Source organism: Cricetulus griseus, chromosome 3, assembly GCF_003668045.3.
Source record: "Cricetulus griseus strain 17A/GY chromosome 3, alternate assembly CriGri-PICRH-1.0, whole genome shotgun sequence".
Classification (NCBI taxonomy): Eukaryota; Metazoa; Chordata; class Mammalia; order Rodentia; family Cricetidae; genus Cricetulus; species Cricetulus griseus.
Window position 1 is genome coordinate 183,472,593 of NC_048596.1, and position 23,377 is coordinate 183,495,969.

Here is a 23,377-nt window from a genome sequence, read left to right on the forward strand (position 1 = left end):
AATTTTTTGTTGTTTAGTAGACTTAATTATTAATTATTTATTAATTATTAATCTAGACAACCAGTCTTGATTATGGAGCATAACCTCAAACTCTTGTCTTGTTTGTCTGTGATTTAGACAGAAGTAAATTTGGGCTTATGTTAAATGTTGGTATATAAATTAAGGTTCTGTTTTATAACAGTAAGTGGTGTATATGTGTATTTATATATGTGCAGGTATATAAAACTATTTTTACCTTTTTTACTTTTGCAGTGTTGAGGATTGAACCATCATCAACCATTTTTGTTTTTGTTTGTTGGTTGGTTTTTTGAGAAAGGGTTTATTTTGTTTTGTTTTTTCGAGACAGGATTTTTCTGTGTAACTGCTCTGGCTGTCCTATAACTCACTCTGTAGATCAGGATGGCCTTGAACCCACAGAGATCCACCTGCCTCTGCCTCCTCCTGAATGCTAGGATTAAAGGTGTGCTGCACCACCACCACCACCAGCACCACCACCACCACCAGCACCACCACCAGTCTTGATACAGGGTTTCTTTATGTAGCCCTGGCTGTCCTGTAACTCAATCTGTAGACTTTGTTGGCGTCAAACTCAGGGACCTGCCTGCCTCTGCTTCCTGAATACTAGGAGTTGAGGACTACCTCGACTATGGCTTTAGCTCTTCATTTTAACCATTTTTACCTGTACAGTTCAGTGCCATTCATTTCATTTACAGTATTGTGTAGCTATCACCACAATAAGCACATTCACATTTTTTTACAACTATTACCATCATCTGTCTTCAGAGTTCTCTCATTCCATTCTGAAACTACCCATTAAACAACAAATCCCAGTTCCCTGATGCTCCCAGCCTTGGCAGTTCACTGTTCTGATTTCTGTTTCTATGAATTTTACCATAGAAATGGGATTGTATAAGTCAGCTGTGGTGGTTCATGCCTGTAATCCCTGTACTCAAGAGGCTGAGACAGGAGGATTACTTTAAGTTCAAGGCCAGTGTGGGATTCCTTGGTCATGGTTGAATTTGGGTAGTAATTCTTCTAGATGCTATTAAGTAGAATTTCCTTTTCCTTCCTTTTTTTTTTTTTTCCCGGGGGAGGGAGAATCATTCATTTCTGGTTATGGAAACATTTTTTTTTTTTTTTTTTTTTTTTTTTTGTGCTTGTTCCCCAAACCTTGCTGACTTATTTTGTGACCTGTTAATACCTTTTTTGTAGATTCTTTAAGCTCTTCTATTTCTTTCTCTCTATATTTCCTTCCTTCCTTCCTTCCTTCCTTCCTTCCTTCCTTCCTTCCTTCCTTCCTTCCCTCCTTTCTTCCTTCTTATTTGGATTTCTGTTTATTTGTCTAAGTTTCTTGGCCAGAACTTTTAAGTACAGTACTGAACAGCGGTCCTGAGAACTGACATCTGATCTTGTTGCTGATTAAGGAACAGTCTTTCACTTTGAGTATTCTTTTGTATGTTTTTCATAAGTGCTACTTATTATGTTGCTGAAATTTCCTTCTTTCTAGTTTTCTAAGATTTTTTGTGTTGAACTTTGTCAAGTGCTTTCTTCTGTCACTAGATGATTAAGTTGTTTTTCCCTTCTTTCAGTTAATGTGATGTGGTACATTGATACATTTTGTTTTTCTTTTGGAAATTTTATTATGATTAAACACTTTATTTATTTAAAATCTGTTTGTATACATGTACATGCCGTAGCACACATGTGGAAGACAGCAGACAATTTTCAGGAATCTGTTCTCTCCTTCTGCCACGTGGGTCATGGGGAATGAACTCAGGTCATTAGGGTTGGCAACAAGTACTTTTACCTGATGAACCTTCTGAACCATCTTGGAGGCCCTGTACCTTGTGTTTTGAGACTGTCACTGAACTGAATCCTCATGTCTGCTTCCCCTACTCTTGGATTATAAGCACTCTCCACTGTGCTGAGCTTTTTACATGGGTGAGTCTTTATGCTAATGTGGAAAGCACTGTACTGACTGAGCAATCTCCCCAGCCCACATTGATTGTGATACACACTTATTAGCCCAGAGTACAGGAGACAGACTAGGGCAGGTCTCTGAGTTCTAGGCCAGCCTGATCTATAGAGTTCCAGGGCGACAGCCAGGGCTATGCAGAGAGATCCTGCCTCAAAAAACAAAAGAAATCAACCTCTTTGCTTTTATTTTTAAGGAATCCTTTTGTTGCCTTTTATTTTCGTTTTTTTTTTTTTTAAAGTAGGTTTTTTGTTTTGTTTTGTTTTTGGTAATTTCATACATTAGTACACTATATTATTTCTATCCCTCAATCTCTTCCCTCCAACTCCTCCCATGCTCTCCTTTAGTGTTGATCATATGTCATATGTGCGTGTGTTTAGGTCTGACGCTTGGGATTGGACAGCCTATCAGGAGGTTCCTCCCTGAAGAAAAATGGATTCTTTTCTCAGCAGCCAATACCTGTAGCTCTTCATCTAGGAGTGGGGGCTTGTGAAGTTTCTCCCATTCATATTGGCCTCCCAATTGGTGTGATCATTATATGGTTTAGTTTAGGCAGCCATGTTGAAATTTCTTGTGTGCAGAGTCCCTGTCTTGCAGCAGATATCCTGGTCTTCAGGCTCTTAAAATCTTTCTGGCCCACTTCTAGGATGTTCCCTGAGCCTTAGGTGTAGGGTTGTTCAACCCAGGGATTTCTAACCTAATAGCATTAGCATTATTTGCATATAGTCACATGTACAAGGATTGAAAGTTGAGCTTTTGGCTGGGCAGTGGTGGTGCACACCTTTAATCCCAGCACTCAAGAGGCAGAGGCACGCAGATCTCTGTGAGTTCCAGGCAAGCCTGGTCTACAAAGTGAGTTTTAGGCTAGCCAGGGTTGTTACACAGAGAATCCTTGTCTTGAAAAAAACACGACCCCCCCAAAAACAAAAACAAAAAAACAGTTGAGCTTTTGACTTTGAACTGCCTTCTTTGGCTTTCCTGGGAACAGGATGAATAGAACTTTTGTTTTGGGCATCCAATTGCAAACTTGAAAGTGTTAAGAGCTTTAAATGCCACAGGTCATATATGGGACAAATATTGAGAAATAGAAAATCCTGAAACTTGTCTTAAACCTTGCTTTGGTTTGTTCTTGAGCTGAATATGTTATTACACAATTTGTGGCTCCCACATAATATCATTGTTTTTACTCAGAAAGGCTGAGAATAATTTATCCTACCCTCTTTGAGTTAAGACCTGGTATTCTTTCTTGATTAAACAAATATAGGAGTAGGAATGGAGTTGTAAAGAACATTTTTGTTTTATTTTGGACAGGGAATTACTGTGTAACCCTGGCTGTTCTGGAACTCTATATAGACCAGGCTGGCCTTGAGCTCACAGAGCCACCTCCCTGAGTGCTGGGATATTTATTTTATGAGAGACAGTCTCAAGTATCAGTATGTCACCTAACACCGAGGCTGGTCTTGAACTGCTAGGCTCAAGCAATAATCTTCCTGCCTCAGTCTCATGAGAAAGCCCAGACCACAAAGTATTTATTGTCTATAACCCAAGTTGATCTCAAACTTGCTGTGAGGACGACTTTGAACTCTATGTCCTGCTTTCACATCACAAGTATCAATCAGTATTGCATGTGTGTACCATTGTGTTCAGTTACCAAAGCCCCCCCCCTTTTTAAAATACCGAATGTCTCCTATAATTGTTGAATACTATATAGTATATTATTGACTTGCAGCTGTTTGCCCTCATAATTGGATGGCCCACTGGAAAGTGGCTTCCTGTCACTGTCCATTAGAGAGTCATACTGTTTATCACCAGTTTCAAAAAGCTAAAAATTTGAAGTATGGTTTTTACTGGGTACATATCAATTTTTCAGCACTTTAAAGACCAAAAATGTAAGGCAAAGCATTAAGTCACCAATGCCTTCTACAAAAGAGTTAAGATGGAAATGAAAGTATTTCACTATACAAATCGCTTGAACTGGCAAGATGGCTCAGTGGGTAAAAGTACTATAAATAAATCTCTTCCTAAGGAGGACATAGTGACACATGCCTTTAATTCCAGCACATGGGAGGCAGAGGCAGGTGGATCTCTGTGAGTTCGAGGCCAGCCTAGTCTACATAGTGAATTTTAGGACAGCCAGAGCTGTAAAATAGACCCGATTTCAAAACAACAACAAACAAAAAATCTCTTCCTGATTTGGTTTCACAAAAACACTGCTTATTCTGTATTTATTAGCTAAAATATTTTTTTTAAACAGTCTCATGCTTTGCTGACTTTTATTTTTTGAAAGCTTTTGGTTTTGGTAGTTAATTGCATGGCTTTAGTAGCTATTAATTGTATATAAAATATAAATCAAGTATACATAATTGAAATTGTCACAACTATTTCTGGCCTCCACGGTTTCTGCTTTTTCCACTCTGTCCCACCCCTTTTGCTGCCTTGATTGTCTTCAATGGATGAGGTAACAGACAGTTTTATCTGGATTGTTATTAGTATAGTAGCATATCTGTACCCCTTAACTAATGTGGGTTTTGCATGTTAAGTAGCTTTTAATTAGTTTGAATAATGAGGCATAAATGTAGCACAATTCCAGTAATTTTTGGCTTTAAAGGGCTAAGAGCTCTGGACTGTCAAACTTGTAGCTGACTAATACTGTCAGATGGCAGAGGGATTGATATTTCCTCATAATCCCAACATTGAAGTGTGGTGAATAGGTGCAGTGTTGTCCTACTGAAAAGAATCCAGTATTATTACCAGACCTTAATGTTGAAGTTTTTGAGGTAGAGTTGTTTTTGAATTTGTAAAATTTATGTGAATAGATGTTTTGCCTGCATGTCTGTACATCGTGTATGCTTGGTGCCAATGTAGGCCAGAAGGGGGTGTCAGATCCCCCGGAACTGCAGTTACAGATGGCTGTGAGCTGCCATGTTAGTGCTGGTAATTGAACCCAGGTCCTCTGGAAGAGCAGCCAGTGCTCTTAACTCCTGAGCCATCTTTCCACCCCTAGTAGTTGAGGTTCTTGACTAATTTGACAGCCAATGAAGAAGTTAAAATCTCATTTAGAAAGTTTTCTTTATTTGACAATTTAAAATATTTTAGATTAGCTACAAGGTATTATATATCACTGTGACGTTCTTCAAAGCCTGTTAAGTAGATTTTCCTTTCCCACCCCTCTCTTTTACCCACTCCTGCCTGATTACTCTTTATAAACCCCACCAGCCATAATATATAAATAATTTTAACATGAAGATGAATAATCAGTTGGAAAATACTTAGTTGACATGGTGGAACTGTTTTTAGAAGCAAGCAGAGAAAAATGTTATGCTTAGATTGTTAAAGTATTCTTTTAAATTAAATCAGATACATTTTTATCTATGATTTTTGCAAATTTGATGCATTTTATATTGTTAGTGGCATTCTGATTCTTTCATTTTTTTTCAGTTGGCTTGTGTGTGAGGAATGGTGTATGTATGGTGTTGGGAATCAAACCTAGGGTCTTGCCCTTCCACAAGTGTTCTGCCACTGAACTATATCTCCTAAGTGTAACCTTTCACTACTAGTAGTAGTAGTTCCTACTCCTCTCTTTCTCTTCTCCCCCCTCCCCTGCTCTCTTCTTTGCTTCTGAAGTAAAAAGAAAAATGAAAGCTGAGTTAGCAAGATGGTTCATTGGGTAAGCGCTTACTGAGAAGTTTTAGTTTATTCCTGGAATCCACATGGTAGGAGAAAACTGACATCTATAAGTTGTTCTTGGATTTCCATACAAGTGACTTGGGGTGTACACACACACACACACACACACAAAATAAATAAATGGATTGATTTAGAAATGCCCCCAACAGGTTTATAAACACTTATCTGCCAACTGCTGACACTATTTTGGGATGCTGTAAATCTTAGGAAGTGCCTAAGCTGACAAAAATAGGTCACTTGGAGTAGGCCTTTTTTTTTTTTTTTTTTTTTGCTTTTCGAGATAGGGTTTCTCTGTGTAGCTTTGGAGCCTATAGCCTATCCTGGCACTCGCTCTGGAGACCAGGCTGGCCTCGAACTCACAGAGATCCTCCTGCCTCTGCCTCCCAAGAGCTGGGATTAAAGGCGTGTGCCACCAACATCCGGCTGGAGTAGGCCTTTTGAAATTATGCCAACTCCTACTACTCCCTGTAGTGATCCAGACTACCACAGTATGAATCTGCATCTTGTGATCCTGTTACCATGCCTTCCCTGCTCTGATGGACTAGAAATCCTCTGAAACAGCCAAAAGAAGTGTCTCCTCTCTGATGTTGTTTGAATGGTTTACTTTGTAGAGTGAGAAGTTATTTGTTATGATTATATCTACTTAAAATTATTTATTATTATTATTGTGTTTGTGTGGATATGGGCATGCCTTTGCCATGCTACGTCTGTGAAGTTCAGGGAACGGTTTTAAGGAGTTGGTTTACTCTTTTCATCTTTAGTTCAGAGGATTAAACTTGGTTTTTCAGGTTTGCACATCAAGTGCTTTGCTGGATAAACCCATCTTACTAGTCCTACATGTACTTCTTGACAGAAATGTCACCCTGTCATTTCTCTGGGACATTTAATCCAGGTAGAATATCCCTGGGCAACTCACATCTATGTGTCTGCCAGAAATTGCCTTTGCTGTCTTTTTACAACATTTTATGAAACGTCTTAACCAAAATAACTAGGTCTTTAGTTCAACTGAGTGATATACTTACTGAGAGAAGCTTTGATTTTTTTCTGTTGATTTGATATATTCTTTTTTTTTTTTTTCCGAGACAGGGTTTCTCTGTGTAACTATGGAGCCTATTCTGGAACTCGCTCTATAGACCAGGCTGGCCTCGAACTCACAGAGGTCTGCCTGCTTCTGCTTCCCAAGTGCTGGGATTAAAGGCGTGCACCACCAACACCAGGCAATTTGATATATTCTTTTAAAACTTTTGTGTGTGAATGTTTGTGTGCATATATGTCTGTATACCACGTGTGTCCTTGGTGCCTAAACAGGCCAGAAGAGGGTCTCTCCTACTCCTCTTCAGATCCCCTGGAACTGGAATTACAGACAGTTGTGAGCCCCTAGGTGGGTTCTGGGAACAGAATCTGTGCCCTCCCTCCATTTGAGCAGCTAGTGCTTTTAGCTGCTGAGCCATCTTTCCAGCCCCAAATTGATAAATTCTTAACTACAAGATAAGGACCTTTGTAGTATAGCCCCTCTTTGATTCTAAAAGCACTTGAGAATATAGCAGTATATTAGAGTCATTCATTTTTCCTAGACAGTATTCAGAGATGTGTCTGTCCTGGTACTAGGTATTCATGCTGAAAATAATTTTTGTGAATAAAATTTTGAGTCTTTGTTCTAAGTGTCAGTTGAAATGAACAGGGTAATTTCATTTGCTCATCTGTAGTTAATAAATTTTTAGTAATAGTAATTATGAACTTTTGTAAGGAAAATGATTAAAATACCAACCAGATATAAATATATTAATCCACAAAATAGTTTTATTATGTTTAAAGTTAGGACTAACTGCACATAATACTTAGTTATAATTGATAATGCTTTTCCAAATGTTCGAAAAGTAGCTCAGGGTTTCCCCTTTTTCTGCCTATTATTTGTGGTGTTAACAGAAGAAAAAAGTTAAAACATTTTTATGTATCTATGTGTATGATGTGTGTATGTATGTTTGCATGTGGTGTTTGTTTGTATGTGTGTATGCATGTGTGTAGAGGCTGAGGGTGACATCAAGGGTCTTCCTTAATTTGATGCAGGGCTTTCAGTTGAATTCAAAGCTCACTTGTATGACTAGTCTAGTTAGTCAGCATGCTCCTATAATCCCTTATTTCTGCCTTCCCAGCTCTGGAATTACAGGTAAGCTGCCAGGTTTACCTGGCATATACATGACTTCCAGTTTTCACTTATGTGGGATAAGCAGTTTATCCACTGAGCCATCTCTCAGCCTTAAACCATTTCATTTTTAATTTCTTTGAACTTCTTTTTTTTTAAGCCAGGCAATTTTAATCCAAGCACTTGGGAGGCAGAGGCAGGTGGATCTCTGTGGGTTTCACTGACTACATAGCAAATTCCTGGACATTCAGGACTACATAGTGATACCCTGTCTCAATACCTTCCCCTCTAAAGATTTTCTTACATAATATTTTTTGTTTATTTTATATGTCAGTCTTTTGCCTTTGTGTATGTGTGAGTAAAACAGGTGTGCTTTGGTGCTTGCAGAGGTTAGATGGTATCAGATCCCCTGGAACTGGAGTTACAGATGGTTGTGAATCACTATGTAGCTGCTGGGAACTGAACCTGGGAACTCTGCAAGAGCAACAAGTGCACTTAACCACTGGACCCCCTCTAAAACTTTTTTTTTTTTTTTTTTTTTGGGAGATAGGTTTCTCTGTGGCTTTGGAGGCTGTCCTGGAACTAGCTCTTGTAGACCAGGTTGGTCTCAAACTCACAGAAATCAGCCTGCCTCTGCCTCCCAAGTGCTGGGATTAAAGGCGAGCGCCACCACCGCCTGGCCTCTAAAACATTTTTTTTTTTTTTAAAGATTTTATTTATTATGTATACAGTCTTCTGCCTGCAGGCCAGCAGTGGGCATCAGATCTCATTCAAGGTGGTTGTGAGCTACCAAGTGGTTGCTGGCAATTGAACTCAGGATCTCTGGAAGAACAGTCTGTGCTCTTAACTGCTGAGCCATCTCTCCAGCCCCCCCCCAAAAACATTTTTAATTTGACTTTTTCCTTGTGAATTACCAGCCACACACTTGTCATTTCCTGTTTTCTACTATCAAGGCTCAGAAAAGAATGGTCCTGCTGTGTGTCCCAGGCTCATACACCCCTTCCCTTTTATTCAGAGAGACTCCAGGTTAAGGGCTGCTTGTTTTAGTCATATTTTATTTCTTTTTTGAAATTTTGTTGTTCATTTTTGAGATTGTATTTTAATTATAACATTTCTCTCTCCAAATGCTCTCATATATTCCTCCTGCTGTCCAAATTTGTGGCTTCTTATTTTCATTAATTGTTATTACAGGCATATATGTATTTGTATGTACATATATTGGCATTGGACTACCAATTGGGGTGTTCTCCCCTGGGGGCGACTACCTTTCCTCCCAGCTTTACTCAGTTGTAAGGGCAGCTCTTAAGCCCACACAGGAATCCACTAGTCTCTGTCTCTTGAGTGTACCACTGCGGCTTTTCATTGTGATACAGCATCTGACAAAGTTGTCCCAGCTGGCTTGAGCTTGGGATGCCCTCCTCAACCTCTTGTGTTGTTGGGATATGCTGTAAGGGGAAAATATCTTTCATAGTTTAGACACAGAGCAAATTGGGATGCAGATCCCTATGCAGTGATTTCATTTTTCTCTCCAGATGAAATAGCTGAATGGTTTCAGATGAAACAAGTGAACTGTACTCTTACTCCTGCATTAAAATAGCTTAGCTGCTGGGATTTCCTGGGTGCATATCTTTGAGGAGAACTAGATAGAAGCTTTCTGATCCTCAGAGAGCTATCGAGTAAGTGACTGGAAGGTGACTTTGAGGAGTTTTGTATTTCTTTCGAATTAATCTTTTAAGACATTAATACTGTCTAAGTGGTTGTTATAAAAAGTAACTAACTAAAAAGCACGAGTACTTCAGGAATACAGGTTTAGATGTGTTAAATAATAAAAATTCCAAATTTGCTAATAAGTAAATGTCTGCTGAGTTTTGAAGTCAGGGACTGCTGGGTTAAGAAAATACAGTTTTGGAATAGGTGATACTTAGTAAAAACAGTTTCAAAAGGCAGGGTGTTTACCTTGTGCAGCCACCAGAGTCCCTTTGGCATTTCCAGGTATCTACTTTTTGTATGTTTGCCTGTCTGTCTGTCTGTTTTGATACAAGGCCTTTCTGTATCCCTGGCTGTCCTGGAACTCACTGTGTAGACCAGGCTGGACTGGAATTCAGAGATCTGCCTGCTTCTACTTCCCAAGTGCTGGGACAAAAAGTGTGTGTCATCATTCCTGGCAGGTGTCAAGTTTTTAAAAATTTACTTTATTATTAGTTTGTGTGTTTGTACATGTGTGCAAGCTGCCCCAAAGCATGTGTGGAGGGAAGTCAGAAGACATCTTTTGGAAGCTGGTTCTCTTCATAGGCTCCAGGAACCAAAAACAGGTTGTCAGGCTTTCTCCTACTGAGCCATCTCCCCCAGTGTCAAGTGTTTGTAACCTATCCTATGTAATAGCAGTAGCTGTCAAGAACTCTCATTATTCTATTTTTACAAGTATGGATACAAAGACATCTCAGTCTCTTAGTAACTTATAATTATAGTGTACTTCCTCTGCCCTACCTACTTACTGACTTTTTTTTTTTAAAGATTTTATTTATTTATTATGTATACAACATTCTGCTTCCATGTATATCTGCACATCAGAAGAGAGCACTAGATCTCATAATGGATGGTTGTGAGCCACCATGTGGTTGCTGGGAATTGAACTCAGGACCTCTGGAAGAGCAGCTCTTAACCTCTGAGCCATCTCTCCAGCCCCGACTTTTTTTTTTTTTTTTTTTTTTTAACTTGAAAACAAACTTAGAGAGAAGTTGCAAGAATAACCATTCGGGAAGCTGAGCATAAGGAATCCATGCACGTGCACATGCATACACATACACAAAAGAAAGTTTTTAAAAAGAGAGAGAAATGGAATGCATGAGGCCCTGGGTTCAATGCCTAGCACTTCTGTCTGGATGTGGTGGCCCACACCTTCAATCCCAGGAAAACAGAGAACTGGCTTAAAGGTCATTTTGGGCTATATATCGAGTTCCAGGTCAACCAAACTACATGAGACCCCATCTGAAAAAAGGAGTCAGGACGAAGGAGGAAGAAAAATGTAGAAAACAGAATAAAGAACTCCAGAAATTCCGGAGTTCCCACTTGTGGTTTTCATTGTTGTTTTGTTGCAGTTTTAATGTTGACAAAGGAAATAAATTATTACCCACATTATGCATTTTGGGCCAGAATATTGTAGAAAATGGTTGTGTTCTTCCTGATGTGCCTCACATGTGGCACACAGTTTGTTCCATTAAATGGAGAAAGGGAAAAGGAAGAATGGGGATGGAAAGAAAAAACTTCAGTTTGCTTTTTAGAGAGAACCCTATTTAGCAAATGCCATTTCCTTCTAGCATCCTGGTGGGGAAGAGGTTCTGCTGGAACAAGCTGGTGCTGATGCAACTGAAAGCTTTGAAGATGTTGGCCACTCCCCTGATGCCAGGGAAATGCTGAAGCAGTACTACATTGGTGATGTTCATCCGGTAAGAACTGTCGTATAATTCAGTCACTTATGCAGAGAAAACTACTGGGCAGGCATTAAGAAGATGAGAGAATGAAGTAGAGTAGAAATTCATTCAACCTAGCTCTCAGGCCTGGTTTTCTCAAGAATTATCAAGCTCTCTTGTGTAGCCCATAATATCAGAGAAGCCAAGGGAACTAGTTTTTTACTTTTATTAACTGATGTTTATAATACCTGATCCTAAAATAGTGGTTTGGTTATTCTCGAAAAGTTCCTTACTAAAGGTATTAACTATGGACTTGTAAATCCTTTGTGCTTAGCATTCTAATAGGGAATCTTGATAACCTAAAGGGTGGAGCTGGGCCCCTTCTTCAGACCCTAAAGTCTCGGAGGGATAGGAACTAATTAATGCATTCCTACGGTTCATTTAGATCCATCTAACATTGTTCTCTTTCTTTTTTGAAACAGAGTGACCTTAAACCTAAAAAAGGTGGTAACAAGGTAAGAAATCATTAATTTGTCTTTTGTGTTTCAAGTATTTCTTCCCTTTTTTTTGGAGACAAGGTTTCTCTGTATAGTCCTAGCTGTCCTGGAACTCACTCTGTAGACCAGGCTGGCCTTGAACTCACAGAGATCCACGTGCCTCTGCTTCCCAGGTGGGATTAAAGGCATGCATCACAAGTGCCTGGCTTTTAGAAATAATTTTAATAAGAGACATGAAAATGGGCTGTAGAGATGGTTCAGTGGTTAAGAGCACTGGTTGTTCTTCCAGAGGACCTGGGTTCAATTCCCAGCAACCACATGGTATTGTTCATAACTGTCTATAACTCCAGTCCCAGGGGATCCAATGTCCTCTTCTGACTTCTGCTGACATTGTATGCACATAATGCACAAATGATATTCATGTAGGCAGAACACTTATACACATAAAATAAAAATAAAGACTTAAAACAAGGAGAGAGCCCTAATATGGTGGTGCATGCTTTTAATCCTAGCACCCCAGAGGCAGAGGCAAAGGCAGAGGCAGATGTATCTCTCTGAGTTCGAGTTTACTTTTATCCAAACTAAAATTCTATTTTTAGGGAATTTGGATTTTATACCTGTCAGGACAAAAGAATAGCTAAATCTTAAACAAAAGAAAGCATTTTAACAATTTGTGAGCCTAGCCTTTAATGGCTGAGCCGTCTCCTCAGCCCAGTAAGAAGCATTTTGTTAATGCTTTGTATGCTTTTTTATTGAGATTCCAAAGTATGTTTATTGTAGTTTTGAAAGAAATTAAGTTACGGGTTCAGTTTAGGAAAAATCTTATCATTACTTATATAAAACAGATGATAAATGTTCAGATTAAATTTTTTCCTACAAGATATATTCTTTATCTGTAAAATAGAAGCCTTTCTTTCTGTCCGTATTTCCCCAAATGAATTTTTTAAAACCTTATGCTCAAATTGTCCCACACCCTTCCCAGTTTGCTCACTGATGCAGCCAAAACAAAAGATTCAGTATTTGAGTATTTAGAAACCTTAGTGTGCTTTGCCTTATGTACCAAGAAGAAAGCTTGAAAGCCTTTTCTAATTTCCACAAGCAGGGTGGTGTCATCACCCATGTTCTCTTACAGATTCCTTCGACTTCTGTCCTTTATAAGGTTATTACACTACCCTATGACCTCAAGGGATAGCAGTCTAGGTGTTTCCTTGCTCATTGTGCACACAACAGAGACTCACTCCTTCCTCCTTCTAGATCCTCATTCTTCATTGAGCCAGGAAATAATGAACAGGTTTGGCACAGCAATTCAAACTGGCCTTGGCACAAGAATTCTTTCAATTCAAGAGATTGCTTGCTTGGCAGTATCTGCCTTCTGTTGCCCTGAAATCCAGAGTGTTTATATAAATTAACTCCTCTGTCTTGCTCCTCTATTGCTGTGAACTGTTAAATTGTGAAAGGCAGATGAAATGATTCTTTAAACATTTGTAAGCACTTTTGGCTGGTTTTTGTCTTTCCTTCCTCACACCTTACCCATTCTTGACTCCTCTTGTGACATTAAGGTAAAATTTGAGCTAATCATGGCCTTAATTGAACATGTTCCAAAATGCTGCTTTCAGAGTTCATTTCATGCAAAGGATACTATAATTTTCTATAAGGGACACACCTTAAATTTAGGAGTCTTCACTCAGTTCTTCACAGCAATTATGAAAGCACTCTTTATGTTAAAACAATAGAAATATATTTTTATAGTTATCCTGTCTACAAATTTATCAAGTGTTTTTTTTTTGTTGTTTTGTTTTGTTTTTTTAAAAAAATACCAATTGGTTTATTAGATTAAAAACAGTGGTCAAATGGACACAACGCCAGTTAGAGCAGGACATCTTCACATCCTCCCCCTACTTCATCTTCATTAAAGGTTTCAGAGAGCCAGGCCCTCCTTCCTCCCCTTCACTGTTCACCTGCCATAGAAGCAAGAACTGCAGTAGAGGAACCCAGGAAGAAATCAGAGGTGACTCTAGTACTGTCAAAAATCTCATCCCTAAAAGTCTCTGAGTTGGAAGCAGGGAGGGAACAAATACAGGACCATAGGGGCTCATTACCCATCATGTTCCAGAGACCTTTGTCCTTGTCTCATCCCTAATAGGGACCATCAGGCTATGAGAGTTTGAGGAAAGGGTGTAGATGATTCTACAACCACATGTGGTTTCCAAACCCTTCACCAGAGATTGTAAAAGCCCTGGAGGTACCCAGTTCAGGACTGGGTGACCCATACTTTCCTTCCCACCCAAGGGATGAAAAGGAATTCCTGGGGACACAACATCCATGCTGTTCTTAAATCTCCACATCACTTTCTTTGTCATTATCATGGTCTCCTTCATAGAATTCATTGGGTGCCTCTGGTGTAGAACTCTGCTGTAGTTCTCCTCAGGACCTCGCTCTTCTGCATCAGCCTCATCAGTCCTGTCATATGTCAGGAGGTCTGCAGGGACATCATGAATCTGGACACTAGGTGCATGGTTTAGCATCTTCAAGTTTTCAAAGATTGTCTGGCGTATCTGGACCAGATACTGGCGTGAGTTCTGATTCTCGATTCAGGTGCTGACATCTGGATGGAGCGTGAAGTCTGGAGCAAAGTACTCGAAGTATTCACTATAGGGAAGTTCCTCACTAATGGCCTCTTCTACCAGCAGAGATGTCTCGTATGTCCAGCACCGGGCAACGTTTCGGACAGTGTAGCCACCACCACCCAGCACCAGGAGCGGATATTAAAGCTCTTGACGTATTTAACACATTCCCCATGTCCTCATATGCTGAGATTAAAACAGCCTAATCGATCACAGCCTAGGGAGTCAGCTCCACACTGAAGCACGATGCATGTAGGTTGGTAGAAGTCCACCACCTGGCTGATGACTGGCTGGAAGAGGTGCTTGTAACTCTGGTCATCGATGCCATCCCGTAAGGGCACATTGAGACAATGGTAGCGGCCACTCTCTGCTCCAGCTTCATACATGTCACCATGTGGAAGCGGAAACTTGATGCAAACAGCAAGAGGCTTTATTGTAGTTGTTTAACGAGCTAACTCCATGTTAGCTTGGGCCTTTCATCCATCCACCATGGCGGATGGCTAGAAAGACCTTATCAAGTGTTTCTTGTTGCTGGTTTTCTTTCTTGATAATACAGGAGGCAGTTAGGAACATTTCTGGAGAATGCACAGTAGTGTTTCAGAAATTCTCTTCCTTGCATCAACTTAAATTGGGATCCCCTGGAATGAACTTGAAAATACAAATCAAGTATTCATTTCCTGGGCTTTCATTATTCCTGTTCAGAATCTCTTGAGTTGAGCTGGGTTTGTATTTTGACTAGCCTAGGTGATAGGAAGGAAGCCGAGCATGACACTTTCTGCTGAATGCTGTGCCTTTCATTGCGTTTGAGAAGAGATTGATTAGCTGACATAAAACTGATAGGCCTTGATTCCCCTGCCATGCAAGATGTATAGAAAAAAGTCTCCTCAACTCACCAAATGGTATGGTAATTTAGAACTGCAAATGTAGTGTGGCCTCATCCTAGATTAGGGAGGGACTGAAAGCAGTGCTTTCAAGCTTGTTTTTCTCTAGCTCCTTGTTCCCGAGAGACCTGTCTCCATTAGGATGGTTCTGGCTCTTGTTTGTTTCCAGTCAGGCTGTCTGTTACTTTCAGGCAGATTAGGCCTGAAAGCCTTTTGGAAAAATTTCAAGACTACCTACCAGGTTTTCATAGAATTATATTCCAAACTGATTCCTTTTCCAGGAAGAAATTCTTGATCACTCAGGTTTATTTCTATGGTTGATGTTAGCCAAAGGCTGAGTGATCTGGTTTCTCACAGCAGTTGAAATAGACACTTCCATCCTAGGATATGGTATCTTTTTCCTTCACTTCTTTATCTGTGGTTAAACTTTCACTGTCAAGAAGTAGGAGGGCAGCTCCTTTTATTAACTACTTTCCTTTCTTGTAGTTCAGGGTTTCTGAATCTGTAAGAAATGATTTTTTTTTAAGCTTCATTAAGCAGAGCCTTCAGCTTTATAGGGTAGAGTTTTAGTTTTCATTCTCATTTTCCTTCTGTTGCATCATTTCTCTTCCACCTTCATAAAGCCTCTACAGTCTTTCCATGGAAGTGTGGGGGAACAAAAACAAAAAACAAAACAAAAAACACTAAGTGTCTCTATTTGGGAGTAGAAGTCAGTTTCCATTCCCACTTCTTCATTGTTTGCTTGTTAGCCAGAGTTGGTCATATCCGCTAAGGATATCCTTCAACTTCTGATTCTCCTGCTATCACTTCTGAAGTCCAGAATTTACAAGCATGGGCCACTGTGCCCAGTCTTCATTTCCCAATTCTTATAGAAATAGCTTTTTTGTTACTTTTACTATACCACAGGTAAATAAGTGATCATGGTCACCATTGTTTTGTCATTGATTGATAATACCCTAGTTGATGGCCTGGATATACTACAATATAAAGATTTTAAAGATTTGTAATTTATAAATCTGACAACAGATATCATTGTTTTTGTTTTTGAGACAGGTCTTACTGTAGCCTTGGCTGTCCTGGAACTCAAAGAGATCTGCCTGCCTCTGCTTCCCTATTCTGAAATAAAAGGTGTGCCATGATGCCTGGCTTTAGTCAGTAATAACTAATTAGAATTAAAAAAAAAAAAACATTTTTCAGTGGTGATGCTTGCCTTTAATCCTAGCACCGGAAGGCATAGGCAGGCAGATCTCTGTGAGTTTAAGGACAGCCTGGGCTACAAAGTGAGTTCCAGGGCAGCTAGGGCTACACAGAGAAACCCTGTCTTGAAAAACAACAACAAAAAATTATCCTTTGGGGTATGTTGATGCTAAAGGTTACATGGTGAGACTCTTGTCTTCAAAAATAAAAAGTAGTAAAAAGAGAATACCTTGTACTTGATAGTTGGGGTTAAGAGAGTCACTATGCTAAAACCTCTTTAGCCACAAGGCAGGTTTGGGCTACAGGAGAACCTGTTTCAGAAAAATAAAACCAGGAAGGGTTCTTTATTGTTCCTATCTTAACCACCTAGCTTATTGAAGTTTGGAGTTAGGCCTCATAGATCCAAGTAGTAATTGCTACTGATCAAAGACTTCTATCAGGCTATGTCATTGTTCCTTGTAGTTTGTCAGACATTTATGGTCTTTGGAAATTAAACATAAAATGTCATGGCCCAATCACTCTTGAAAAACAAATGCAGTTGTTTTATGAGCAGTGCCAGAGATTAATGTCTTCCTATGAAGTTCTAGAAGCAAAATTAGGAATGAGAGGAGCCAGGCAATGCCCTTTCATACTTTCCAGATAGAATTGGTGGGTCACATTTTCCCCTTTTAGGTCCGACTATATGGGGATGATCACTTTGGGATTTTTTTTTTCTTGAGACAAAGTCTCAAGCGCAGGCTGGCCTCAGGTCACCATATAACAGATGATGACCTTGAACTCATGATTCTCTTTCTGCCACCTCCTAAGTTCTGGAATCACTTGTGTGGGCCACCACATCTGGATAATATAGTGTTGATTGAACCTGGGGATTCATATGTGCTAGGCAATCATTCTACCAACTGAACAATGCCTTTTTTTCTTTTGTGTTATATGTATCATCACAGTGGGTTCTTTTATGCTGTTTTCTTGAGACAGTTTCTCAATATGAATCCTATAGTGAGTTCTTAATAGCTATTTCAGAGGACTGAAGTTCAGTTCTCAGTATCCATATTAGGTAGCTCTCAACAGCCTGTAACCCTAACTCCAAGGGACCATATACCCTCTTTTGGCCTTCTGGGGCACTGTACTCACATACATACATACTCACACATAGACATAATGTACTTTTTTATTTTAATTTTAATTTTTGTGTTCATTGGTATTTTGCCTGCATGTATATCTGTGTGAGGGTGTCAGATGCCCTGGAACTGAAGTTACAGACAGGCATGAACTGCCATGTGGGTGCTGGGAATTGAACCAGGTCCTCTGGAAGAGCAGACAGTGCTCTTAACTGCAGAACTATCTCTCCAGCCCTGATATAATGTACTCTTAATCACCAGTAGTAACAAAGTTTTTATTGAAAGAGATGATTTGTAGTAAAAGCATGAAGCATGCTGGAACTTCACGAAAAGGCTGTCTTCAAGATTATATACTACATGACCTTATATAATTTTATCTATAAAATATTTAAATCTTGGGCTAGAGAAATGGTTCAGTGGTTAAGAGCAGTGGCTGCTCTTCTAGAGGACACGGGTTCTATTCCCAGCACCCACATGGCAGCTCATACCTGTCTATAACTCCAGTTCCAGGGGATCTGGTATCCTTACACCAATGCACATAAAATAAAAGTTAAATAAATATTTATTAAAAAAAATTAAATCTTAAGTGCTTTGTCCCCTTCTTTTTTAAGTGGTAGCATGTACCTAATAATAAAATTCAAGCCAGACGGTGCTGGCGCACGTCTTTCATCCTAGCACTTGGGAGGCAGAGGCAGGTGGATCTCTGAGTTTCAGGACAACCAGAACTGCTACACAGAGAAACCTTGTTTTGAAAACAAAAAAACAAACAAAAATAAAATTTATATAGAGGTACATTTTGATATAAGGGCTATGGTATAATATGGGGAGAGAGTCATTCCAGAATTGTTTTAAATAAAAAGCTCTCGACTTGTTTTTCTTAAGCCATTGGCCACAGAAATACCATAGTGAGCAAGTAAAAAGCTGGGGAACTGCTGTGAGGGTTATTGAAGAGGCTTAAATTTTAAATACTTGGAATCCTCTTAGAATAGCAAATACAGCTTAGGAATTGATCATAAGCTCCTTACACATTTTATGCATCTGTTATTTATGCTTCTGAAAGCCTAAGTATAATCTGTGATTAATCAAAGGTACAGTACCCTATCTCTATTTTAATGCCTTGTAGTCATAAATTTGGCTCTTTCCTATGTTCTGGTGATGAAGTTTACCACATTCCTTAAGTGTGTGTTCTTTCTCGTGTTTTCTTATAAATGCGAGTGAAATCTTCCTTCACTGATCTCAACATCCCAATCTATGACTGCTAGACAGACATTTCTTTCTGATCCTCATTTCACATTGCTTCTTGAGAAAATATCTGGGGAAACTTCTCTTGTGGAGCTAGTGAACAAGAAAGAGATGGGCATGTGGTAGTGATGCTCCTTCGGGCTCCCTAGACATGCAAGAATGTTTCTTCTGCTCATCTTAAAGGTCTTGCTAAAATGCCTTGGCTCAGGAAATTGTGCTGGAGTAATGATTTTAGAATTTAAGTTCATCTGAATCTTCATTCTACAAACAACGAAACTGAGTTAGCGCTGAGCTGGAAGATACTATATATATTTCAGTTGTGGGAAGATTTATAAAAAGTTTACTTGGGCCGGGCGTTGGTGGAACAAGACTTTAATCCCAGCATTTGGGAGGCAGAGACAGGTGGATCTCCGTGTGTTCGAGGCCAGCCTGGTCTACAGAGCAAGTTCCAGGACAGCCTCCAAAGCCACAGAGAAACCCTGTCTCAAAAAACAAAAAAAAAACAAAAAAAAAAAACAACAAAAAAAACCCAACAACAACAACAAAAGTTTACTTGGGACTGAAGAAATGGCACTGTGGTTAAGAGCACTAGCTGTTCTTTCCAAGGACTGAGGTTTAGTTCCCAGAACCCACATGGCAGCTCTCAACTGCCTGGTAATTCCATTTTGAGGAGATCCAATGCTCTCTTCTGATTTCCATGTATGTAAACACACACACACAAGCACACACACATATGCAGTCACACACTCATACACATAAAATAAACAACAACAACAAAAAAACTTAAAAAGTTTACTTAGTATGCTGGAAAGTTTTATATCAACCTGATACAAGCTAAAGTCATCTAAGAGGAGGGAACCTCAATTAGGAAAGTATTTCCATAGGATGCAGGGCATTTTCTTAATTAGTGATTGATGGCCCTTGCCCCTTGTGGGTGGTGCCATCCCTGGGATAGTGGTCCTGGGTTCTATAAGAAAGCAGTCTGAGAAGCCGGATGTTGGTGGCGCACGCCTTTAATCCCAGCACTCAGGTGGCAGAGGCAGGAGGATCTGTGAATTCGAGGCCAGCTTGGTCTCCAGAGCGAGTGCCAGGATAGGCTCCAAAGCTACATAGAGAAACCCTGTCTCAAACAAACAAACAAACAAACAAACAAACAAACAAAAAAGCAGGCTGAGCTAGTCATGTGGAGCAAACCAGTAAGCTGCACTCCTCCATGACCTCTGCATCAGCTTCTGCCTCCAGGTTCCTGCCCTGCTTGAGTTCCTGCCCTCACTGCTTTTGATGATGAACTGTTACATGAACTGTGAACAAAATACCCCTTTCCTCTTCAAGGCGCTTTTGGTCATGGTGTTTCATCACCACAGTAGTAACCCTAACCAAAACACTTGAGCATAAATTATTTCCTTTTAACCTACAAATCCCATCTTTAGTATTACTGTTCATAAGAATATATTTATTTATTGATTGATTTTATAAGGAATTAAACCCTTAATACCTTGTGCTTTAGGACTGAATTTTGTTTTAAATTTTGTGTGTTATATTTGTGTATGTTTTATGGTTGTGTACACACAGATACATGAGCACATGTGCATGTGAAGGCCAGAGGTAACTTTCTATATTGCTTACCACTTACCTGTCTTTCTGTCTTTCTGTCTGTCTGTCTGTCTGTCTGCCTGCCTGCCTGCCTGCCTGCCTTTCCCTTTTTTCTTTTTTGTTTTCTCCCCTCCAGGAATGGATTGCTCTTAAAACAGGGGTATTTAAAGGTATCTAGCTTTAAAAAATGACATTTTACATTATTTCTTGTTAGAAATGATTACTATTTCAGCCTTTTATAGGCATAGTGCTGTACTCTTTCTCCTTACTTATGATGTAGTCCAAGGTTCACTGTAGTTAGCACATAATTCAGAACTTTTGTTATAAAAAGAGTATAAGAGGTTTGAAATGTAGAGATTCCATCTGTGTGTTTTCAGGATTGAAGTATGTATTAATCTGTATAGCTGTTTTTAGTTCATTTGTGTAGAAATGCATTGTACAATAATAATTGCAATCAATTTTATAACAACTTGATCACTATAAAAAGGAATCATGGACCTGTTACCAGCTATATTCCATTTACCTCCCAATCCCATCTAAGGCAACTGCTGATCTTCGTCTGTTTTGATTCATTGTCATTGTAAATGGACTTATATAATAGATGGTCTTTTGTGTCTGCCCCTTGTCACGTAGCATAGCATAGTGTTTTGAAGGTTCATCCATGTTATCGCATACATCAGTAAGTAATTGCTTTTTATTCCAAACATTGTATTTATTTATTTTTATGTGTTTGGGTGTTTTGCTAGCATGCATGTCAGTGCACCAAATACATGCCTGGTGCTTGTGGAGGTCAGGAGAGGGCATCAGATTCCCATGGGACTGCAATTACAGACAGTTGTAAGCTACTGTGTGGTTGCTGGGAATTGAACCCGGGTCCTCTGGAAGAGCAGCCTGTGCTCTTAACTACTGAATCATCTCTCCAGCCTCCCAAATCTAATTTTTAAGATTATTTGGATCAAGTTATAGTGATGCACACTTGTAACCTCAGCAAGAGGCCAAAGCAAGAGGGTCATGAGTTTAAGGCTAGCCTGGACTACACAGAGAGGATTTTTCTTTTAAAAAGATAAAGGATTCATTTAGTATTTTCTTTCCTTTAACAGCTCTTCCCCTTTTAGTTGTTAAATAATCAAAGGCTGGAGAAATGGCTCAGTAATTAAGAGAATTGCTTGCTCTTGCAAAGGACCCAAGTTTTATTCCCAGGAACCATATGGAGGTTTTCAAATGTTTATGCCAGTTCCAAGGTGTCCAGCACCCTACTCCTGGCACACATACATACACGAAGGCAAACACTTATAATGCACATAACATTAAATAAATCTTGAAAACAGCCAGGTGGCGCATGTCTTTAATCCCAGTACTCTGAAAGCAGAGGCAGGCAGATCTCTGTGAGTACAAGGCCAGCCTGGTCTACAAAGTGAGTTCCAGGACAGTCCCTAAAGATACACAGAGAAATCCTGTCCCCAAAACCACAAAGCAACAACAACAACAACAACAAACAAAACAAAACAAAATCTTAAAAAGGAAAAAAAAAGTTAAATATTTCCCAAACTCCCTAGCTTCGATTCAAAAAAATAAGCTAGGTCCTTTCTGTAAGCCATAAAGTAGTAGTCTACATGTCCAAGAGTGTTTGATAGTTAATGGTTTTGCAAGAGAAGAGATTTGAGGACTTTTTAAAATGTTTTCAGAAGTTGTGATTTTAGCTATGCTGTGGCAAGTCCAGTTAAATAGGCCTGTCTTTGTGACCCAAAATATTAGTCCATTTCAATAGACTTTTTTTGTTTGTTTTCAAGACAGGGTTTTTCTGTGTAACCCTGACTGTCCTGGAACTCATTCTCTGGACCAGGCTGACCTTGAATTCACAGAGATCCACCTGTCTCTGCCTCCTGAGTGCTGGTATTAAAGATGTTCGATACCGTCACCTGGCCATTTCAATACACTTTTATCATTGATATTTTTACATGTAAAAAACTTAGGTTATTTCTGTGTTCTCTTTAGTAGTTATTCACTAAGAAATACCAATGTGTTATTAGAAATAAAAGATTACCATACCTAGAGGCTGTGGGCATCAAATGTATAAAGGAAATTCTGTTATGAGCTACAGTTTATAGATATCCAAGAAGACTTAAATGCACTGTGCTAATGTTCTCTTTCTGTTATTTTTTAACATGTGACTTCTTCAGGATCCTTCAAAAAGCAGGACATCCAAAAGGTTAGTATCTCCCTAATGGACTTTCTTACAGTCTACATAATGTCTAGCAAGAGGTTCTTTTTAAGTATGCATGTTTTGGGCTGGAGAGATGGCTCAGCAGTAAGAGTACTGGCTGCTTTTCTAGAGGACCTGGATTTGCATCCCAGCACCTACATGGTGGTTCACAACCATCTCTAACTCCAGCTCTGGGATGGGGGTGGGATCTGATGCCCTCTTCTGGCCTCTGGGAATTAGGCATGCACATTTAAACAGACAGGTATGAAGGTAAAATGCCTATATGCATAAATTTTAAAAAGAAAAAGCAAAGCACAGACTTTCTATGCAGATAGAGGCAGCAGTAATTCGTTTGGGGGAAGAAAGAGTATTAATTCTTTTAAAAAGAGGAGGTGAAGTTGGGAGGGAGACAGGATGGAAGCCCCACAGCAGTGGTTCTCCACCTCCTAATGCTGTGATCCTTTAGAGTTCATCATGTTGTGCTGTCCTCCAACCATAAAGGTATTCTCATTGCTACCTCATAACTGTAATTTTGCAACTGTTGGAAATCATAATGTAAATATCTGTGTTTTCAGACAGTCTTAAGTGATCCCTGTGAAAGGGTTGGTTGACCCCCAAAGGGGTTGAAACCGACAGTATGAAAACCTATGCCCTCGAGAGTTGTAGGGGGTTAGTAGTGGAAGGATACCATCAAAATATAACAAATGTATGACATTTTCAAAGAATCAATGTTTTTAAAAGAATTATTATCCAAAAAAAAAAAAAAAAGAATCCTACAAATGAAGTTTTAAAAATATCTCAATAGAG

General features: G+C 39.4%; 1 protein-coding gene and 1 pseudogene across 1 annotated transcript in view; one reads left to right on the top strand and one right to left on the bottom strand.

Annotated features, from left to right (window-relative positions):
* LOC100760422 (cytochrome b5 type B) overlaps positions 1-23,377 on the top strand; it is a 40,842-nt gene that overhangs the window by 9,919 nt on the left and 7,546 nt on the right. The window contains exons 2-4 of the mRNA XM_027405943.2: positions 11,123-11,251; positions 11,698-11,730; positions 22,548-22,576. Of these exons, the coding sequence (XP_027261744.1) occupies positions 11,123-11,251; positions 11,698-11,730; positions 22,548-22,576 (191 nt within the window). The remainder of the gene's footprint in view (positions 1-11,122; positions 11,252-11,697; positions 11,731-22,547; positions 22,577-23,377) is intronic.
* LOC103159625 lies at positions 14,029-15,274 on the bottom strand (annotated as a pseudogene).